Here is a 23,223-nt window from a genome sequence, read left to right as displayed (position 1 = left end):
ACGTCGGGCATGGCCAGGTGGTTAAGGTTCTCGACTCGTAATCTGAGGGTCGCGGGTTCGAATCCCAGTCACACCAAACATGCTCGCCCCTTCAGCCGTGGAGGCGTTATGATGTGACGGTCAATCTCACTATTCGTTGGTAAAAGAGTGGCCCAAGAGTTGGTAGTGGGTGGTGATGACTAGCTGCCTTCCTCTAGTCTTACACTGCAAAATTAAGGACGGCTAGCGCAGATAGCTCTCGTGTAGCTTTGTGCGGAATTCAGTACTAAGACATTGTATTAGTTTTACATGTAGAGCAGTAGTTTCCATGCATCTCGGTCTTTAAAGCGGTAATGGGGTAATGAAGATAAAAAGAAATTAATAACTGTTGTTTATCTCGTTTGTAGATATGAACTCTGGATCGTTATTTTGGGGAAATGTTTCGCGTTACCGGAAAAACTAATTCAACTTTAAGAGGAAATTGTCTGTAAAATTTTCCCAGCTCTTAAAAACATGTGTATGATTGGTCTAAATTCGTTCTCTAGGTTACATTAATTACTTTACGCGCCAAAAGGCATTTGCAGTAGAAAATTATTCGACTAGCTAAAATGGAACCGAAAGCGTCCAGTAGTTAATGAGCTAGGAAATACATTGAGAAAAATAAAAAGTAAAGTGTTTTATAAGGAAGATTAGCAATTAGCAACAGGAGATGACGAAACAAGAATAGATAAGACTGCTTGCAAGACCTAGCTTGAAATGATGACATCGGGTTTCTCTTCTTCCATCACAAACTTTTAGCATATGCTGCCTTACCTTCACATTTTCAGCCATTTGGAACTTAGTGTCTTTTGACAAGCTGTTATAACAACGTTTAATGCTGAAGACAAAAGCTGACTATTTAAATAGTCTTCCTTGATGTATTGCCTTCCTGTGGGGTACCTGACATCCAGTGTCTTTCAATTATTGTTGAATGTGTTATTGCCAGTTTGGGAGTCCTATTAAACATTTCTTATCGTTCGACATGATGGATGTCCTTCCACTCAATTCTGGATGGAATTATTTTCCTAACCCTCGCTTCTGCACTAGTAATAAGTGGACCCGCCTTCTGGCATTTAAAGAAACGCGAATGCTCTGTCTACCATACTGAAACACTAACAAATGTGAGGCTTACAGAAATTATAGTCATTATTAGACTTATATATCTTACACTACTACAACCAGATCTATAATAAAGCTCACTCGTATTGCGTTTACACCGAAACTTTATGATTGGTTTTAGTCTCATTTGTTGGACCTACGAAACGACATCTCAATGGACCAAACGTGTTATGTCTTAGATAGCGGCTTCAACGTTTTTCGAATTTCTGTTACACTATATTTACTTGAATGTGGATAAAAAATGCTTTACCAAGCCAACTGAACACCCGTCAGAATCTTGAACAGGAAATACTGGAATTCTCATTTCAGCAAAAAAAGCCTAACTGGTACACAGTTTTACGTTTTGCTGTATTTTCACAGCCTGTAAGCCGTACTGTAATGTTTATTAATGCATGAAAAGTACTGGTATAAATAAATCATAATGTTGAACAATCTTGTTATGAGAATGATTGATTTTGTTAGCTTTCACCACCAATCAATTATCGTAATTTTTAGTATAGTAACTGAAAACTGTCCGTCGACGTATAGGGTTATTTATTTTTAGGATTTCTTCGTGAGAAGTGGGATGAAAAAAGGCCTTGAAATAGGGTACGTTTTCATTTTTTTACAGACGTTTGGCCTTGAATTTTTAAGACACAGGTACTTAACCAGTTTAATGAGATATTATCGGATACCCTCAGCTGATATGAACCATGTATAAAAGGCACAGTATTTAATATGTGGAAGGTATTGCAGTTAATAATTATAATATTTCTTAATACATTGTATGTAAAGTGATAATTTTAATAAATGGCTGTTTTAATTGATACACGGAAACTAGTAACGATTATGCATTACAATTATAATAAACAATTGTGTTAGTTAACACGTGATAGGCATGCATAGTGATAAACGAAGATAATGATAGTAAATTCCAAAATGTTTCTGATACAAGAAACAAATATTGTTGGCTTCATTCAAGACACGAAGTTTGATATATAAAGTAAAAAGATATTTAATGTCCTTCAGAAGTCAGTGAATGGTTATTTCAATTAGCGTAATAATGACAATAACAAATATAACTATTTATTGGTTATTGTAAATATCAACATATGTAAATATATTATTAATATAATCCTTAACGAGAAGTAATATATAAATATATATTTTTTTTCATTCCTGCACGTTGAATCTGAAAGCAATATCCATTTTTCTCCACCACGTACAGATTTTTCACAAAACATCATGTGAGCTTTAACATGAGTGAATCATTTTCATTAAAATCATATCACATTTTGGTATGCTTAAAGTGTTGATAACCATAAGATATAGGTTTCTCTAAACCAGTTGCGACGTGTCTTATGGATCGTTCTGAAACCCAAACACACCAAACATAATAACAACAAAAAAAGTTCATCGTGGTAACGAAATAATAATTTGATCATGGTAAGAGTTTATTTCTTCCAAATTTGTATAAAATCCTTACGTCACAGATTGGTTTGTTTTGAATTTCGCGCAAAGCGACACGAGTGTTACCTGCGCTAGCCTCTCTAATTTAGTAGTGTAAGACTAGAGGGAAGGCAGTTAGTCATCACTACCCCACGACCAACTCTTAGATTACTCGTTTACCAATGAATAGTGGGATTGACCATCACATTATAACGCTCCCAGGGCTGAAAGGACGAACATGTTTGGTGTGACGGGGATTCGAACCCTCGACCCTCGGACTACAAGTCAAGTGCCTTAATCGCATGGCCACGCCGGGTCGCGCTTACGTGACAGAAAAAAAAAAGAATAATATTATTTTCAAAATCTGCGTAGATGAATTATAAAAAATCCGTTATTAAAACCGAAACAACTATTAAGAACTTTAAATTCGCAGGCCTGTGTTATTTCAGGAAGGCAAACTATATTCAGCAGGTTCAGGCCCGGCATGACCAGGTGGGTTAAGGCGTTCGACTCGTAATCTGAGAGTCGCGGGTTCGAATCCCGGTCGCACCAAACATGCTCACCCTTTCAGCCGTGGGGGCGTTATAATGTGACGGTCAATCCCACTATTCGTTGGTAAAAGAGTAGCCCAAGAGTTGGCGGTAGGTGGTGATAACTAGCTGCCTTCCTTCTAGTCCTACACTGCTAAATTAGGGACGGCTAGCGCAGATAGCCCTCGAGTAGCTTTGCGCGAAATGCAAACCAAACAAACAAATCAACAGGTTCAGCCAAAATGAAAAGCCAAGAACTATGATAAAATGTAAGGTAGGTAAAGGGATAAACGAAGAGCATTTTAAATGGTTGAATTAACGTTAACTTAAGTTTCAAAATAACTAAATAAAAATATCAAACAAACTAGCTAAACATGATTGATGTGAAAAGCAACGTTTTAAAAATTCAGAAAAACAACAACAAACAAAACAAACAGCTGTTGCTGAGAGTTCTACAAAAGTGTTAATTGAGAATTAGTGTACACAAGTCCATGTAACTTATTAATCATTGTCTTAAATGATCAATAAAAATGCGCTTTATAACTTGTTTTTTAGAAATGCCCCAATTATGTAAATGTATTGGAAGTGGTATTAAAATGCTTGTAAGTTAGAAATATTATAAGAGACAATCCAGAATAAGCGAAAAATTAAAAATTAATTTTTTGGCTTTGGAACGAAAGAGAAAAGATATATAAACAAGTATAGTTGTGTAACATAGCTGAAACGTAGCTCTACAAATACCTGAAAACATAGCTGTACAAGTATACTCAATAACATAGCTCTGTAATATACCTGATAACATAGCTCTATAACATACCTGAAAACACAGCTGTACAATATACCAGATAATATAGTTCTACAACATGCCTGACTGTATAGCTGTACATCAAACCTGATAACATAGTTTAACAACACTCGCGATAGCAAAGCTGTACAACATACCTGATAATACTGCATACATGCTTATATATAAGACAACAATATGGTACTGCCACCTAACTACTCGGCCAATCATGATGCAAGAACTTCCAATGGTTAACAATGGTAGATGTCGGTAGGATCACGTCAAGGTTTCTAGGTTTACAGTGTCTTCTGTAAATATAAAATCTGATTATTAATCCTATTGAAGGAAACTGTGCATATGAAAACATCTTATATTCAAAGTATTTCAGAGTAATGCTTATGTTAAAAGTGTACTTAAGAGTATTCTTGCTATACAAAGTTTGACTTAGAAAATGCTATCGCACATGTCTTTAACAAACGTTCTACAAACTACAGAGAAATGAATGCATTTAATTCGATCTCAAGACAAATAATTAATTTCGATGTAGATATTAATAATATAATCCTTCATGTCAGTGTTACAAAGCAAGAATTAATATTTAGAAAGTTCATAAACAATGTTGTATTATATTTTGTTTACCCGAGTGACATAATATATGAGAAATTAATCAAGTTACAGATTGAAGTAAAGGTTTATGGGAAATACCATTTAATGACTGTATGTCGTTTTAGAACCTGATTCCTATTTTGATACTAAAGTAATATAGATTAAAGGAAACTTACAAAGTTTATGAAATATTTCGTCAAATGTCATGGATGTAGATATTAGCTGAACTAAGCCTATTTCTAACGCATTGAGTCAAATACATAGTATTATTAATCCAACAAACATAAAGTAAAATACAGGTGATAATGTCAAACCAGAAAAACTAGCTGTTAAACACTACTAATATACTTAAAATGTAGTTGAGGGAAATAAATAAAAATGTTAGTATTCTAACACAAGAACTAATATAATATTAATTTTATTAAAAACATAACAGTAAAATAAGTTTGCCAAGCAATGACAAATAACAAATGAATCAGTAACTGATAATAAAACTTAAAATAATAAAAGGGGTCAAAATGATCAGTTAAGAGTAATAAACTGTAGATAAAATAACATCAGTTACAAAATGATCACTTAATAAGAATAACTAAATGAGAAATGAAGAAAAGGAGGTAGAAACAAACTGATAAAATGATAGCAGTTACAAAATGATCACTTAATAACAATAACCGAGTGAGAAATGAAGAAAGGAGGTAGAAACAAACTGATAAAATAACATCAGTTACAAAACGATCACTTAAGAACAATAACCGAGTGAGAAATGAAGAAAAGGAGGTAGAAACAAACTGATAAAATAATAGCAGTATTCAAATGATAAGATAAAACAAGCTGTTCTAATAATTACAGCAATTAATCAATAATGTAACAGCGAAAATAATCTGACCAATTAATGGAAGTAACTAAGTGATAAGAATATAACCGTCAAGTAATAACAGTAATCAACCGGAAATTCAATAATAGTAATTAACAATATCAAGTAATGTTTGTATTTTGCGTTGTGATTTGTGTCTAAGAATTCTCTGTGTGACTCAGGTATTAAAATATCAGTTTTGGAGGATATTCAAAAAACGTCGAAGTAATTGTTTGTTTGTTGAATTTCACGAAAAGCTGTTCTAAGGCTATTTGTGCTAGTCGTCCATAATTTCGAAAAAAATAATAGACTACAAGAAAGTAGCTAAGCAAACCTACTATCCTCCAACTCGTAGGATGCTCTTTACTAATGAATATTGGAATTTGCCGTTACATTATAGCATCCTCAGGTAAAGAAATCCAAACTCCTGACCCACAGACTGCAAATTCAATGCCCCAACCACTAGGTCCTGTTAAAGGTAAACCTATACCGACTTAAGGCGTGACAAGAAAATTCTGAGGGATGGTATACAATTTCGCTGCAGTTACATTAGAAGAAAACAGGATAAATATAATATTTCGAAAAAGTTACAAATTTTTCACCAAATTAATAAAAGTTAATGAAATTATTGTAGATATAGTACTTTTATACGTTTCAAGCACTGTGAAACAAGAGGGAATCCTCAATAGCCACAGTACCTGAAATTCTTCTAGGCAGAATTAGAGTAAATTAATCTATGAGATATTTTTATCCTTTTTATTAGGTATACGCCAGCAATTCCAAGTATGAAACCTGAATATATCCGGTCGACTTTATTATTCATCAGGATCTTTAGCAGCCTACCCTGAATTTGATATTGTTTTAAGCAGGGTTAGAGTAAATAAATATATGAGACCTTGGGCATGTTCAAATACACCAATCAAAAGGGTTTAACCTCCTGAGTCCAAAACTGTAATTAGATTCCAAATCGGTTAAAAGTTTGTACTCGGAAAAACTCAGAGCCATTTAATGAGCCCACATACCGCGGCTAAAAATACCAGATTCACAAATTACACTATGTAACACAAAATTTGTTCCTTGATAGTATGTGTTATTTCTTAATTGCTTATGCTGTAAAAGCACAGAAAATGGCCATTATTTCCTTCAAACTTTCCTTTTGGACAACGAAATTTAGAAACTAACCTATTTTCTATGTATAAACGGACAAGTTTGCACATTTTCATTTAGATAAGGTTTGAATAAAACAACATATGAATCAAGATTTACATGTATTTATACTAAAGTTATACAAAAATGTTTAGAAGTGAGTAGTTTTCGAGATTTGCGACTGTAATGTAAATCACTTTCACATATCAGGCCCCAAATATAGTCTCCCATCATGTTTTAGTTATACGCTTCCAGGTCACAAAAGCAAAGTTTGAAGAGAAAAATAGGTCTTTTTCATTTACTTTAGGCATAAGCAGTTGGAAAATAACACTTTCTGTCCAGGAACAGGAAAAAGTAAAGGTTTTGTTATATAGTGCAATTAGTTACCAGTATCGCAAAAAGTACTTATTTATGGCACTCCTAAACCACGTAATGTATACATAAATATATATATATATAATTTATTACTAATATGAGTAAGAAAGCGAAGGGAAACAAATATCCATGTTCATGTTTAGGCGTAGCTGAAAGGATTTTTAACGGATTTGTGAAGACTGGTTATGCATATGATGTCATTTTATAATTATTTTTTTTCTAAAATTATCATTATCAGATTTGGGTACCTGGACCTTACTTACTCTTCTGATAATTTGTTCTTTTAATTCATGGCAATCCCTCTCATCGATCATCACGTTGTCTAAGATTGTGTCATTGTCTTTTTTATCAATACGAGAATTTGTTTCTTTTCCCCTTTTAATCATTAAAATATTCCGTTTTTTCTCTTAAAAATCTGAGTGTCTGCATGATGACGATTTTGTCATGGAACACAGAATTGCTAGGAGAATCATTAAAAATATAAATCAGCTGTTCAGATAATAATAGTACATTATTGACAGTGTTTGTTTGTTTTTGAATTTCGCGCACAGCTACACGAGGGCTATCTGCACCAGCGGTCCCTAATTTAGCTGCGTAAGACTAGAGGGAAGACAGTTAGTCATCATCACCCACTGTAAACTCTTGGACTACTCTTTTACCAACGAATAGTGGGATTAACCGAAACTTTATAACGCTCCCACAGCATTCTCTGTTTGTCAACCCTGAATCTTGACAATAGCCTTGCAGTATATTTTAAGAGTGCCATATCAATAATACGCCATTACGTTTGTTTGTTTTTGAATTTTGCGTAAAGCTACTCGAAGGCTATCTGTGCCAGCCGTCCCTAATTTAGCAGTGTAAAACTAGAGGGAAGGCAGCTAGTCATCACCACCCACCACCAACTCTTGGGCTACTCTTTTACCAACGAATAGTGGGATTGATCATCACACTGTAATACCTTCCCAGGTAAAAGAGCGAGTATCTATGGTGTGACAGAGATTCGAACCCCCGACCCTCAGATTACGAGTCGAGCGCCCTAACCACATGGCTATGATTTCCATATCCTAGCTAAGATACATTGACACTAGTTTCCCACAGCCTGTTTCAAATCTATAAGCGTTACGTGAATTTATCAGACTGTTTGTAATTCTCTGGTTATAGTTGTTGTGCCCTAATTAAACTGAATGATATTTGTTGTTTTTGCGTAAAATGATTCCAAAGGCTGGAAAACAGAACTCTTACGTGAGCTAGATACAAATGTATAAACATGTACATATGCTAGTAAATATTTTAATAAATGTATCATCAACTCATTCAAGTATTTATGAAAAAAAAGATATATTTTCACGCTTTCCCCTCTGGCGTCTCCCAGTAACAGCACGTGGGTAAGTCTTATGACTTACAACACTAAAAAAAACAACAGGTTTTGATAATCGTGGTGGCATACCACAGATAGCCAAACGTGTAGCTTCGTTGTGCTCAAATACAAACGAGCAAACAAAACATTTTACGGCAATTTATTTTTGAAAACATTCTCTGAATGTGGAAATTGTATTAACACTATTTTCGATACACCCCGCGGGACAGCAGTAAGTTCACAAACTTAAATGTTAAAACTCGGTGTCGATTCCCCTCGGTGAACACAGCAGATACTCCAATGTGGATTTGTTCTAAAATAAACAAAGCTACTTTAGAATAGGTAAAGTTAAGAAGGCAACAGCAGTTGAGTTACGTTATATTTTAATTATTTAACAGTTACAAATTGTACCCCGCTAGGACAGCGGTAAGTCTAAGAATTTACAAATCAGACAGCCGATGTGATTTTTGTATAAGAAAACATGCACGAAAATACACGGTTATATATATTTCAGGGAGTCACAGGAAGGACAATGATGTAAATAAAAATATTTTTATTAACTTGTTAAAGATTAATGAAATAAAAAGCTTTTTATTTAATAATAGGAGAATGTATTACTAGGATAAAGTTTTAATCAAATGACGTATGATAAACCAATAGCAAATAAAAAAAGTGGACATATATTTTATGAACTTTAATTGATTTATTTTTGAATATATTTAATGTTTTTATTCTATAATTATATTTTATGTACTGAGGTTTAAAAGTGTTTAATTCCTTTTACGTGTTTTTAGAAGAAAAAAATATGTAATTTTTATAGGCACTCTATAAAATTACATCTTTCGATATTTTGCATGGCCAGGTAGTTAGGGACGCTGGACTCGTAATCTGAGGGTAGTGAGGTCGAATCTTCGTCATACTAAACATGCTTGCCCTTTCAGCTGTGGGGGCGTTACAAGTTTTGGTTAATCCCACTATTCGTTGGTAAAAGAATATCTCAACAATTGGCGATGGTCCTTCCTTTTAGTCTTACACTGCTAAATTAGGGACGGGTAGCGCAGATGGCCCTCGTGTAGCTTTGCGTAAAATTCAAAACAAACATACATCCTTCGAAGTCAGGAAGTCCTATCATAAGAAGAGGAAATTAGAAAAAAAAAGGAACACTGTTGAATTCCAATACTGTTGTCTTTTAACACGTATGAAAGAGCGAAAAAACTTCTTTTATTTACCATTTCTATATTAACTTAACAGATGGTAGTTTCTTTTCCTCTAATTTTAATGAGAAGATCACCATGATCAGATTAAACTAGTATACATTTTACCATGTTTTTCGCTATATATTTTCAATATAAATTAACGGTAAACAACCTTGAATTATCACTTCCATATACAGCATTGAAACAACTTTTTTTACTCTATTTTAAAGTTACGTAAAACTAATATCAACGCAAGTGCTTCGACTATAGGTGCTTCCCTATATTTCCTTTATCCTGTACGTTTCGTTCACCTTTCCTGTCCAACATTCTCGCACGTGTTGTTATTGGTAATGGAAATTTTGAACTGGAACACATTCATGTCATGTTAATTCTTGTTGAACTGAATTTTGCAATTGCGAGTCAAGCTTGTTTTGTTTTCTTTAATTAACTTGCTTACGGGTATAGTGTTAATGGTACTTGCACTTATAATATATATAGATCCTGATAATTCAGTTTAATAAATTCAATATTTTCTACTTTAATTATCTTTACTTTTTAGTACTTACTAGATCATTAAGCGTATTTAAGGTTAGTGCATGAAATATTTTAAACCAATTAAAACGTGACACGACGTAACAGATACGGAAAGTAGAATATTTTTAAAACTGCTGATTTAATTTCTAAGCTTTCGTTTTTCAGAAGCAAAGAACATTTCACATATTCAGAAACACGCAAACAAAGATCCAGTAATTTCTGGTGATAAATGGAACGAGCCCAAGAATATAGATATGCTTTCGGAAATAAAACTGAATTGGACGAGGGGAAACTAGCATCTCGTTGTGTAAAATTAAACATATAGAATTTAGATGCATAAGTATACGAAACTAACAGCGTTTATATAAAACTACCTGGTCTATGCTAACGTACTGTTAGCTCAATAGAAACTACATCTCTCATGAACATACGCCAAGATGTAATTGTTCGTGGTAATTATGAATGGAAAAGTGAAATGCTTTTATTCTAGTCTTGGTAGAACAACAAATAACGACAATGAATCAGTGAAGCAAAACAACTCTGTAGGTTATGTTTGTACTTAGATAATAAAAACCAGGAAAGAATATGAAACTCCTTGTCGTTATAAACAATTGGTATAATAACAGATTATAGAAACATCGACATTTTTTACTGTTCTTGTCGTTGTTTTGATTATAGTATTTTTTCCTCGAAAAACAAAAAGAGTAGGAAAAAATCTTGTTTTTATGGAAATATAAAAATATAACGACTCAGATAATGAAAGATGACAACAACAGAATTTACGTTTTCCATAAGGTTTGAAAACAAGACCATTAATGTATTTGTCTTTTGATGGCCTTTAGAATTTTCCTTTCTCTCCTCAGATCGATGCTAATTTCCTATAAGAGTATTATCAAACTTAGCAAGAAAAATTTATAACTTAAAATAGTAGTTTGATAAAAAAATAAAACAAATTACGGTTGGCAAAGCTTATGCTGTGCGGTGTTGTTCTTAGACTTAAATCTAGTTTCAAAAGTTGTGTTTAAAATAACATAAAACATTATCGGCAGTTTTTCAGTTTAACCTGTATATTACTGCTATAATTTTGTATGACGGATAAACCGTTGAAAGACAAATTTTTAAATGTTAATTATTATTGGTAAAATAAGAAGTAAATAATTACTTTGATGAAGTTATTAGAGATGCTTATCAAGGAAAAACAAACAAGTGTTTGTGTGTCTTTCTTATAGCAAAGCCACATAGGCTATCTGCTGAGCCCACCGAGGGAAATCAAACCCCTGATTTTAGCGTTGTAAATCCGTAGACATACCGCTGTACTAGCGGGGCTCAAAAACAAACAAACAGAGGTAAATGTCGGCCACAAGAATAAATAGTAATATTATTCAATATTCTCGTTAATGTAAATATTAATAGGGATTATTAATGGTTGCTTTCCCCCCTCCAATAACGCAGTGATGTGTCTGCGAATTTACAACAATAGAAACTAGGTTTTGATACCTGACTTGGACAAAGCACAGATAGCAACACAGCTAACACTTATAAGCGCTTGATACGAACGTCAAAACACGGTAAAACAATTAATGAAATTATTAACACAAATCTTGAATAACACGTAGATTATCAGTAAATGTTAAGAACAATGTTAATGGAATACACGATAAAAAACACATTAAGTTTGCTTTTCTACTTGTTGAATTTCGCGCATAGCTATTCTAGAGTTATTCGCCCTTGCTGTTTCTACTCTAAGAAATATAAACTAAAGGGAGATTACCACAGCCCATTGCCAGTTCTTGGGCTGTTCGTTCCAAACAAATTGACGACCACAGTATAACGCTCTCACTGCTAAAAGGGAAAGCATATTGGAAAACGAGTTTCTAATCCGGGACCCGCAGATTGCGAGTCGAGTTCTCTATAACATGATGAACATTACGTAATTATTATTGGAATGTATGAAGAACAAAAGCATTAATGAGAGACAGTGATAATACGTTTAAACCAAAACAATGATCATAAATGTTGATTGTTAAACGTAGACATGGAAATAGAAACGATAAGCAAACGCCAGTAACGACCAATATTAAGACAAATATTCAACACTTCTGTACATGTTCATAAGGGTTATTTGTTAGTTATTCTTTCTTGTTATTCATTTCTGATCGTAAACAAAGAAGAGGAGTTTTAATATGTATCTTTTTCTTCAATCAGAAGAATGGACGAAGGTTATGAAGCCGTTTCCCGATTGCATATCGATAAGTCTGCGGATTTATAATGTTAAAATCCGGGGTTCGATTTCCGTCAGGGGTCATAGCAGATAGCTCGCTATTGTTTTACTATTAACAACACAAACTGATCTGAAGCCATACCAGGTTTATAAATACATAAATCTCTCTCAATTCATTGTGTATTTAAACTATGGCAATGAATTGTTTCGTGTTTTCATACGCGAATGAGATTTATCAAGAGAGCGTAAGTTACAAAAACAAATGAGTAAAGAAAAGAATTCTTTAAATAAAAGGCTTTTTGTTATTCGCGCAAAGCTACACGAGGGCTATCTGCGTTAGCCGTCCCTAATTTGGCAGTATCAGACTAGAGGGAAGGTAGCTAGTCATCACCACCCACCGCCAATTCTTGGGCTACTCTTTTAGTTACGAATAGTGTGATTGACTGTAACATTATAACGTCCTCCCGGCTGAAAGGACAAGCATGTTTGGGGCGACGGGGATTCGAACCCGCGACCCTCGGATTACATATCGAACGCTTTAAGCCACCTGGCCATGCCGGGCCTTATCGCATTTCAAATTATTTCTTACAAGACAATCATTTTAACAGCTTTCGAATCTTTTTTCACATACAGAATAAGTTTTACGGAGTGCCTAAAACCCTTAATAACATTTAGAAATGAAAAGTAGAAAGTCTTCTATTGTTTCTCGTACCAAATTTGGTCCAAATGAAAAGAAGGAATAAACTATGTTCTAGAATAAATACTGACTCTTTTGTTCATGCTTTAACTCTCTGTAAGAAACATAGTCACATAGGGGGTTCCATGAAGAATAAGGAAAATAATAAAAATATATCGAGGTATACAACTAGTTTTATACGAAAGTTTAGGAAGCATCCTTTCTCTTCATATCTGTTATGACCGTTTCGAAATTATATTGACTTTGAACGCACCATACGACGTTCTATATTTATCTACATGTTTTCCTACAAAATATTCCTCTGTTTATTTCCAACTGTTTCCTTGTGAGGATTCAATATCATACTATATCTTCATAATACATGAGGTAAAGCGCAAAGCTTCAAAGGTAAACGTTCAACTTCAGATGTGTAATGCTAGAAATGTAATGTGTCAACTTTGTGATAGCGCCTGACGAGCTGCAGTTCGAAAGGTCTGAGGATCGGACGAAGATGTTGCAAAATTCATGCTGCTCTTAAGAAAAGGTGTACGTAATAAAGGTGACAGTCAATCCCTTTAAACGACTCATAGTCGAATAATGTCCATGTGACGGGGAGTTCTTCTGACACACAATGCATTCCTTACGGTTAATGGTTCACACTTAAAAATGTCTATGTTTGAAACATTGGGGGTCACTTAGATCATGAATATAGAATGTTCAGTTCAGACTGAAAATACCTAATATTAATATCGTTCATCTTAGATAAAGGCTGCAGCGATTAGAATATGATCTAAACATTTCTTACTGTTGTTCTAAAAATGGTCAAAACTCTGTAATGATGATATAGTTTAAACATCAATCATATAACAAAGGCCTGGCATGGCCTAGCGCGTAAGGCGTGCGATTCGTAATCCGAGGGTCGCGGGTTCGCGCCCGCGTTGCGCCAAACATGCTCGCCCTCCCAGCCGTGGGGGTGTTATAAAGTGACGGTCAATCCCACTATTCATTGGTAAAAAGGTAGCCCAAGAGTTGGCGGTGGGTGGTGATAACTAGCTGCCTTCTCTCTAGTCTTACACTGCTAAATTAGGGACGGCTCGGTGCAGTGGGCTAACAACCTATTCACTTAAATACTTGTTGAAGAATCCGCAAGCGATTGCGGCCCTATGTTCCTAGATGGAATCTCATGATGATAACTAACTAACTAACATATAACAAAAGGTTGCCTCCTAGTGGCACAGTTGTATGTCTGCGGACTTATACTGTTAAAAACCCGATTTCTATACCTCTGATGGGCAGAGCACGGATTGCCCTTATGTAGCTTTACGCTTTATTACACTGACGTTTTTCCATAAGAGATTATAATATATTTAAAATAGTTTTATTCTATTAGAAAATATTTTCCAAAATATCATTTGTAAATTGTTTTCACAATTATATGAGAGAAAGGCGGGTCTCATAAACAAGTCTATGAAAAATATATTTGTGGGTTTATGGTCTTTTTTCCTCTTCCCATAACAACATGTTTATTGCTCTTTGTTACAGATGTAATATTTGTTCATTTTTGATTGGATCTTGAAGTGTGTTCAGTCATAAACATACAGATTGTAAAAGAAAACCTTAAATTAACTCTCAAAGTGAAAACCCTGATGTTATTTAAAACATTAAAACTAAAATAACTGGTTTTATAAACTGTTTGCACTGTGATTAGTTTTCTTACATTCTTGTGGAAACTTTATTACATTCTAAAGAACTATCTGATCAGGTTCTTTTGATACCCCTATTTTATGATATCGTAAGATATAGATTTGACATCTTAGCCTGTGTTAACACTTAGAGCCTAAGGTAATTATGTCTGATGTTTAAAATTCTACCATTAAAATTAAGCTCAGTGACTTCATATAATGCGCAAGAAATCACTAAGAATTTTTATCGTATTCTGACGTAAGTTTGTTCGTAAATACAAACCTTTTCAAAAAAAGTCTTAATTTAATAATTCTTGTTTGTAATTATGCACTAGATTACACTAGCTATAAATATTCCAAGTAGCTGCCCCTAAATAAAATATTTGGTTGAATAAAATATCAACCAAGGTCAGCTTCACATAGAATTCAACAGAGTTAATATAAAACTTTTTGTCATCATATTTGATGGCATTACAACAGATATAAAAGCATTCAATAAAATATTTTTCTTTCTTTGTTTCGCTTGGAACAACGCCATATTGAATAACCTGCTGTGTTCACCGCGGGGAACCAAACCTCTGATTTTAGCTTTGCAAATTCGTAAGCTTACCGTTATCTTATTGAAGAAATATAAGTGAAAGATAAAAATAAGAAATCCCATAACTAGAGCGTTTTCGAGAGGCATACTTTTACATTAGGCTTAAAACAAGGTATATAGAATTGAGAACATCCGATTAAAATTGTTTTCAATAGAAAACTAAATAAGTCGCATAACAACCAAAGTCGATATAAAGTCTAGGGGGAATACCATGTATCAGAAGTACATTTTAGCACCGTTTGGGGTAACAATGATAGAACGATGTTACAGTAAACTGATCGCTCTTGTACAAAATATGTATGCACACAGATCATAAAACTTCGTTCAGATTGTGGATTTAGAATTCCCAAATCGGAATTATCCCTTGCACTAAACGAAATTGGAAAACAAAGGAATATGGATCAACATGGAAAAGAAAGATCATCCCAAAAGAGACCTCCAACAAGTCGTGCCAAAGCCATATAAACTAAGTGCAACATTTTGTAACAGGTAAGAATTTAAGTCCTGTGCTTCTCTTGTAACTACTGCCCCTATCGTCAACTGAAATCAGTCCGAGGATCATAATTATGAAAGTCCAATTTTCATTGTACACGCTTCTATGAAGAACAAGTTTGATTTTTACAATTATCCATTTTTTTGTGGTCACCTGCGTCACCAACAATGTTTAAACATGCCAAATCAAGGTTCGTATGATTTACTAGCAGGAATTGCTGTGATTCAAGTTTCTTTTGCTATTCATTTGAATGGTCACTTATTTTGAGGTATGGATAAAAGATCACGAAACTTTGACCTGTGACCACCATCAGCTTCGAGGTCTTGTTTATTATCTTTTTAACGGTAACAAAACAAATCGACAGATTCACTGAAGTTTCTTTTGGTGTTTTTGTCAAACCGTTCTCTTTCGTGGTCATAACCTTTCACTTTGAGAATGAATGAATTGCTCCAGATTTTTTGATATGTTTTTGAAAATATTTTCTGTCTTAAACATTCTACTCTGCTGTGACAAACATGAAACGCTTTCTTTATAGAAACGTGCCTTTTGACTCTACACCGTTTAACAATCTCAGTGTATAAATCATAGTTGAAGCAGAATTCAAGATCAAGTCTACAGTATTTCCACGTCGCTTAATTATCTTGTCAGTTACATGTTGTAACGTTAAAAACAATTTATGTAAAAAAAGAAATTATGTTTTACAAACATTTGTACAAAAAGGATTTCATTGACATTAAACTGATCTCGGACTAAATCTTCTTGTGAAGAAAAGAGTGACATAATTTATGTTATTTTCAGTAAATCTCGTGTTCTCTCTTTCTCTAAATCAAAACAACGAAAAATATCAATATATGTTTACTTACATGAACCTGATTAGTGGCCCGGCATGGCCAAGCGTGTTAAGGCGTGTGACTCGTAATCTGCGGGTTCGCATCCCCATCGCGCCAAACATGTTCGCCCCTTTTAGCCGTGGGGGCGTTATAATGTGATGGTCAATCCAATTATTCGTTGGTAAAAGAGTAGCCCAAGAGTTTGCGGTGGGTGGTGATGACTAGCTGCCTTCCCTCTAGTCTTACACTGCTAAATTAGGGACGGCTAGTACAGATAGCCCTCGAGTAGCTTTATGCGAAATTCCATAAAAACAAAAACAAACCTGATTAGTTAGATTGGAATCTAGAGTGTTAAACTATAACCTTAATGTAACGAGATGCAGAACGCAAAGCACATTTGATAATGATGTATGTTTTATCCACTTTTGAAATGAAAATAAAATAAATATTTCAACAAAAAGTTGAATGGAAATTTTACGTAGTGAATGGCTTAGTTGAAGGAACAGTAATATTTATTCAATAAATAACGCTGAAACATAAGGATTAAAACTGCTAAGTTAATTAATTAATTAAATCGTAAAAAGAAATAAGGCGATTTTCCGTTACCTAGTGACATATAGAATGGCCCAGGGCCATTCTTCGTCCTAGTGATATTGGTGATTAATCTTTTTCAACAATTATTGGATTTCTTGGAAACACTTGCTCCTACCTACGTAACTGGAAAACACTTCTAAATAAACACAGAATAAAGTTTAAGACCACAGCAAGTATTTAAGTGTACCTCTCTTATCAAAACTTTATACGGTGTTGTGATATGCTGACTTTATAATAATTAAATAAACCGAACATTCAGAGTTCATATCAATTGTTTGTTTGTAATTATCTACATAATGAACTAGATAATTGTGCTGTGCCGAAAGTGACTACTGAAACTGACTTGAGGCGGAGCCACTTGGGGTTTCTTCATATTAATTAAAGAGAAACAAACAGAAATTGTGCGCTCTGTCTAAAGGTGATGTTACTTAATCACTCTTTCGAGTAAGAGCAGAGTACAAAATATCACTATTATGTGAACCCAGAAAATACCACATTACGATGTCCGGTATCGCCTCAGAGTACAAAATATCACTATTATGTGAACCCAGAAAATACCACATTACGATTTCCGGCATCGCCTCAGAGTACAAAATATCACTATTATGTGAACCCAGAAAATACCACATTACGATTTCCGGCATCGCCTTAGAGTACAAAATATCACTATTATGTGAACCCAGACAATACCACATTATGATGTCCGGAATCGCCTCACAGTACATATATCACTATTATGTGAACCCGGACAATACCACATTAAGATGTCTGGTATCGCCTAAAGTACATTTAAAAGTTGAATATTTGTTGGTTCAAACGAAACACAATTCCATCCACCATCCGTTGTTTAGCCAAAACTATGTTTTTCTTTTCTCAAACAAACAAACTATTCTCTAAATAAGTAACGCCCATCAGGAATTAAAACCTGATAAATCAGAGTAGTTGTTTTCATTAAGCACAAAGCTAAGCGATGGGCCATTTGTACTCTCCCCACCACAGGTATCGAAACCTAGTTTTTAGCGGCATAAGTCTGCAGCCATACCGCGGTGCCATTGGAGTCCGTCACAGTTGCACTTCACAGATATCGTAAGGCATTCCACTAAGTTCGTATGAAGCGAGAGTTTGTGGCATGACAGTGTACCTGATGAGTGTTATGAGGCACGTGCTGTACCGGCTTCTCATAAAATAAAAGTTTGTTACGTAACTCCTACACATGATCGGTATTATCAGACACGTGGTTGGAGTCACTCTTCAAATGGGATTTTTTAACATGACTGCTAATCTGATCCATAGACCTACAAATATCTTAAACTGTATAACATGTTTAAATGCTGTTTATTTTTTACTGATTCTATCAGGAACGTGCCAATTAAGGATGTTTAAACTCTAGTGATACTGCAGTCACTGGAAATGTATGACACTAAAATTTGTTTCAAAGATGCCTGTTTGACTGGTGTTTTTTCGTTAGTTGCTTAGAGATACAATATTTTAAATATTGTATATTTAAATTTAAATACCCAATATTTTAAAACAATAATACATTATGTCAAGGGAAATAAAAGTGTGTAATTTTAGTTCTTTATTGGTTACTTTACGTTATGTTTGACTATCTGCTGTGTCCACCGCGGGAAGTCGAATCCCGCATTTTAAGTGCGTAAACGCACCGCTGTCTCCCAGCAGACCTTACACAAATATCTACTCCATGTGTTCAATATCTTATCCAATGCAACTTTAATACTCAGTTCAATAGTTACTTCACTAGCCTTATTTTTTTAAAATGTTCTATAATAAAACCTAAGTATGATCACCTATTGTTATAAAATGCAAATAATACAGCTACAACCCTTTCATAACATAAAATATTACATATCTTTGATTAGGTACCTCTAGGGTGAATTAGAGGAGATCCAGAAACGTTACTTTGCACGGCTGAAAGAGCGGCTCAAAGTTTCTGCAATTGTTATTTCACGACTTGCTTTTAAGTGCTTCCCAATGAGACCAAATATAACACACTCAGTTTAGAAACTATACATCCAAATTAAACATTTAAATTATGTTTCACTTTCATTTTGAGCTAATAATTATCTTATTTTATTCCATGTTTCATAATTTCCTAATTTTATTTTATCCAGGGGGCTCTCTGAGTCTCTGAAAAGACGTGAATATAGTGCAACAAATTATATTTTTTTAATTGATTATTTTAGGTTAACATGATTCGTCTAGTTCTGAGATACATCTAATCTTGTACTTGGCCAGAAACTTATGGTCAGAACTAAATCATTTGTGATCGTCTCTGGGAACATCCGGTATATAAGTCTTCTATTTATTTCCTCACGTCGCCAATTGTGTTAAGACACGTACAGTGAAACAAACAACAACAAAAAACACAAATTTCTTTGTTTTTGATAACCAAACTAGGCCTCTATCGTGGGTGATATAGCATTCTTGGAAGTCCAGTGAAAGTTTGAAATCGAATAAAGTTCTAAACTACGTCTTAGCTTAACCAGGTTAAGACATTGTCTTAGTTGAAGTCACTTATTTAGATTATGTTTTAAGTTGCTGCATAGTGTAGTAAGCCTAGTGCTATTTTCTGTTGTTTTTTTTTTTTACTAATAAAATATTTTCTTTACTTTGGATATTCTCTGATAGCGCAGGGGTAAGTTTCAGGGCTCGTAATGCTAAAAGTAGGTGTAATATTGTATTATGTATTTAAAAACTTCTGGTATGGATAGAGAGAGCATTATGTTGAGAAGCGAACAACGTTTCAACCTTCTTCGGTCATCGTCAGGTTCACAAAGAAAGAAAGAGGAAGCTGGCCGATAGCTGACCACATGTTTGAAGGGGGTTGTGTTTGTTTTGGAATTTTGCACAAAGCAACTCGAGGGCTATCTGTGCTAGCCGTCCCTAATTTAGCAGTGTAAGACTACAGGGAAGGCAGCTAGTCATCACCACCCACCGCCAACTCTTGGGCTACTCTTTTACCAACGAATAGTGGGATTGACCGTCACATTATAACGCCCCCACGGCTGGGAGGGCGAGCATGTTTTGGCGCGACTCGGGCGCGAACCCACGACCCTCAGATTACGAAGCGCACGCCTCAACGCGCTAGGCCATGCCAGGCCCTAGGGGGTTATGAAACTGAAGGTAAGAGTGTAGAGGACGTGCTTAGATGTTTGATTATATTTATTAATATAGGTATAAAGGTGTTCCTTTGTATTGGTTTATTTTGGGCTTGAGTTGCTGTATAAGTAAGGTTTCTTTAATTGCGCGCTTGTTTATGTTTGTTTCTTTGTTTAGTATTTAGGTGTTTTCTATGGTTGTGTTGTGTTTATTTGTTTTGAAGTGTTCGAAAACACAGTTTTTCTCTACCCATACCAGCCGTTTTAAAATACATAATTTTCTCTACAAGTGGGTTTTCTCGTCATCACGGATTAGGTGTGATATTCCCTTTTCGGATACAACACAAGTAGCCATTATTTAGTTTTGCGCGAAACAAAATAACATATTTGTTTGTTTGTTATTAAATACAAAGCTTCACAATGCATTAATTGTGTTCTGCCCAGTCTGGGAGAACTGAGCCCTGATTTTAATATTGTAAGCCCCCAGACTTACCCTTAGCTACCACGAATCAACAAATCTTGTTTCCAAGTGAAGCAGTTGAGAATAACATGATGTTACTATGTTGGCTGAAAACTGTTAACTCTGTGCATATAAGTAACGTTTAGACATTTTAGAATGAAATAGAGTATTAAATAGATAATTAAACTTCCGTATGGTTCCCGAAAGTGTTCTGTTTCAAAGATAAATAAAACTAAAATTAAGGGTAACAAACATTTTTATTTTTTTGCAGTAAAAGTCCTTATGTGGTGCTGTATTTTAGTTTGTAAATTTTGGTATGCGCACGTTTTACTGAAGTCACTACAGTACATATTGCAATGTTAAGTGTCCCTTATGTAACACCATTTTAGTGTTTTTTTTTTTTTTTGAATTAAGCACAAAACTACACAATGGGCTATCTGTGCTCGAAACCCGGGTTTTGGCGTTGTAAGTGCGCAGATATACCGCTGAGCCACTGAGGGGGGGGCATTTTAGTGTCAACTGACAAAGTGACAGACAACACACCATTGGTTAAAAACAGATGATCCCTCCAGGTGGCCTTGGGCATCTTTTCGAGGAAATGGATATTATTTAATGGCATTTTTAATTGATCGCTAATTAACAAATAAAACAATTGTGCTTTAGTTAAAGCACAAAATACATAACTGGAAATTTTGTATGCTAAAAGCCTAACAACAAAATGTACCAAAAATTAAAACTGTTTATTTGTAAGGTAATCACTTCCAAGTTTGTGTGAAAATCTTTAAACATTCCTGTAAAAATGTGCACGGGTAATGTTGTTAGCTTAAGTTGTTGGATTGCAGCTGGAGTCCGAGTCGTCCATTATAGTTTGTTTCTATAGCAAAAACAATAAAGTTAATTTAAAAATACCGCTTTAAATTCACGTTGTTGGAACGAAACTTGAAATCTTACATTACTAAGTAGACCGTTTTTTTTATATTTATCAGGTACACATTTGCAAAACTTCGAATCAAATAAAGTGTAGTGATAAAAAAACATGTAGTATACTAAATTATTATTAAATTACACAACATACAAATTTTAAAAAAATATTCTGTTTCTTTCTAACTAAACACTGTCAGTTTTGTAGTTGTTCAACTAATGTTCAGATAATTCATGAGCTTTCCAAAGCAAAAACATTCAGTAAAACGCGATTTAGAAAGCTGTCAAAACCTTCGTCTGAAACTTAACAATTCCTTCACACTCAGGATATGCTATTCATGATTCTTAGTAAAACTTGATTTAGAGCATTGTCCAATCGTTAGCGTGAAGTGTAGTAATTCCTTCCCATTCACATGAACACCATAAGACGATACAGAATTCAAACCACCAACGAAATAGCCTAATACTTTAAACTGTGGGCCAGTAGAGATTAAAAGTAACGTGTAACATTTCAAGACACGCATATGACGTTATTTGTTTCTTCTTAATTATATCAAAATAGAACTGTTATCGGTTTATGAATTATTATATCAATTTTGTATAAAGTATGTGTGTTATACATTTATGAGAGATTATGTTAAATTTGTGTGAATACAGTTATTATCTTTTCATAAGTTGTATTAGTCTTATATAAAAAAATTACTATTACCTTTTAATGAATGATTCTATTCAATTTGTATGAAATATAACTAACACTTGTTGATAAAAGATGGTAATAGTTTTTAAAAATTATTACCTTTACCGTTTGGAAGCTGATTGTAATAATTCTAATATGTAGTCAGTATTTGGTTTTAGATGTTTTTAGAAGTTGAACAAAGATTTGGTCAAGAACGATTTTAGAACATGTTTTTATTGTCTATGGGTGACCATCTGCAACATTAGGATTTTTCCATCCTTTATGACCAAATACAATTAAATTGTCGTTTGATGTAACATATGACACAAACCTAAGTGTTTTCAGTGGTCAACAACAAAAATTAGTGTCTTTTGTTTATGAGTGCTCTGTGTTACTCCGTGCTAAAGAGTTGTCATGAGAATACTATTTTAATCTTTGTGTTTCATGCGAGACATGGCCTTTTCCCATTTGTTACTTGGCACCATCTGATACACGTAACTTAGTGCAGCCGATATGGAAGTCAAAGGGAGAAACAGAGACAGTGATGTGTCTGTGTCCACGATCAATACTAATGCGTTTCTGTATAAATGAAACTATGACTTACATCTCAATTTCTTTACCAAGAAAAGACGTATACGTACATATAATTTTCTTTAATTTATTGTCTGTGTATTTAAGAATTGAAATGGTTTTTGCAGCATTACAGCAGAGAGTATTAGTAAAGTAGCTTTAACTATGACAATAAACTCAAAACTAAGAAACAATAAACATAACTGAGCTTCATAGTAGAACTGATGGTTGACAGTTTATAAAATGCTTATCTATATTTCTCGTTGTTTGGCTGTAATGCTGTGTCCTAAACATAAGCTATTTTCGTGTTTCTAGATTAGTAATATGGAAACAAAGATTTACGAAAAACACTTAACTTCATTAGGTCAAACGGTTATAAGATCTACTCAGAAACATCTCACAATTTGGTTAAAATTGAATTTATATTTTAATCAAAA

General features: G+C 34.2%; 1 protein-coding gene across 1 annotated transcript in view; it reads right to left on the bottom strand.

Annotated features, from left to right (window-relative positions):
* The window catches only part of LOC143231953 (nephrin-like), a 225,857-nt gene that overhangs the window by 80,650 nt on the left and 121,984 nt on the right, over positions 1-23,223 (bottom strand). Inside the window, exon 2 of the mRNA XM_076466842.1 lies at positions 4,038-4,187. Coding sequence (XP_076322957.1) covers positions 4,038-4,110 — 73 coding nt within the window. The 5' untranslated portion in view covers positions 4,111-4,187. The remainder of the gene's footprint in view (positions 1-4,037; positions 4,188-23,223) is intronic.

Source organism: Tachypleus tridentatus, chromosome 11, assembly GCF_004210375.1.
Source record: "Tachypleus tridentatus isolate NWPU-2018 chromosome 11, ASM421037v1, whole genome shotgun sequence".
In the NCBI taxonomy this organism is placed as follows: Eukaryota; Metazoa; Arthropoda; class Merostomata; order Xiphosura; family Limulidae; genus Tachypleus; species Tachypleus tridentatus.
The sequence above is the reverse complement of the archived record's forward strand: the minus strand, read 5'-3'. Positions and strand labels throughout refer to the sequence as shown.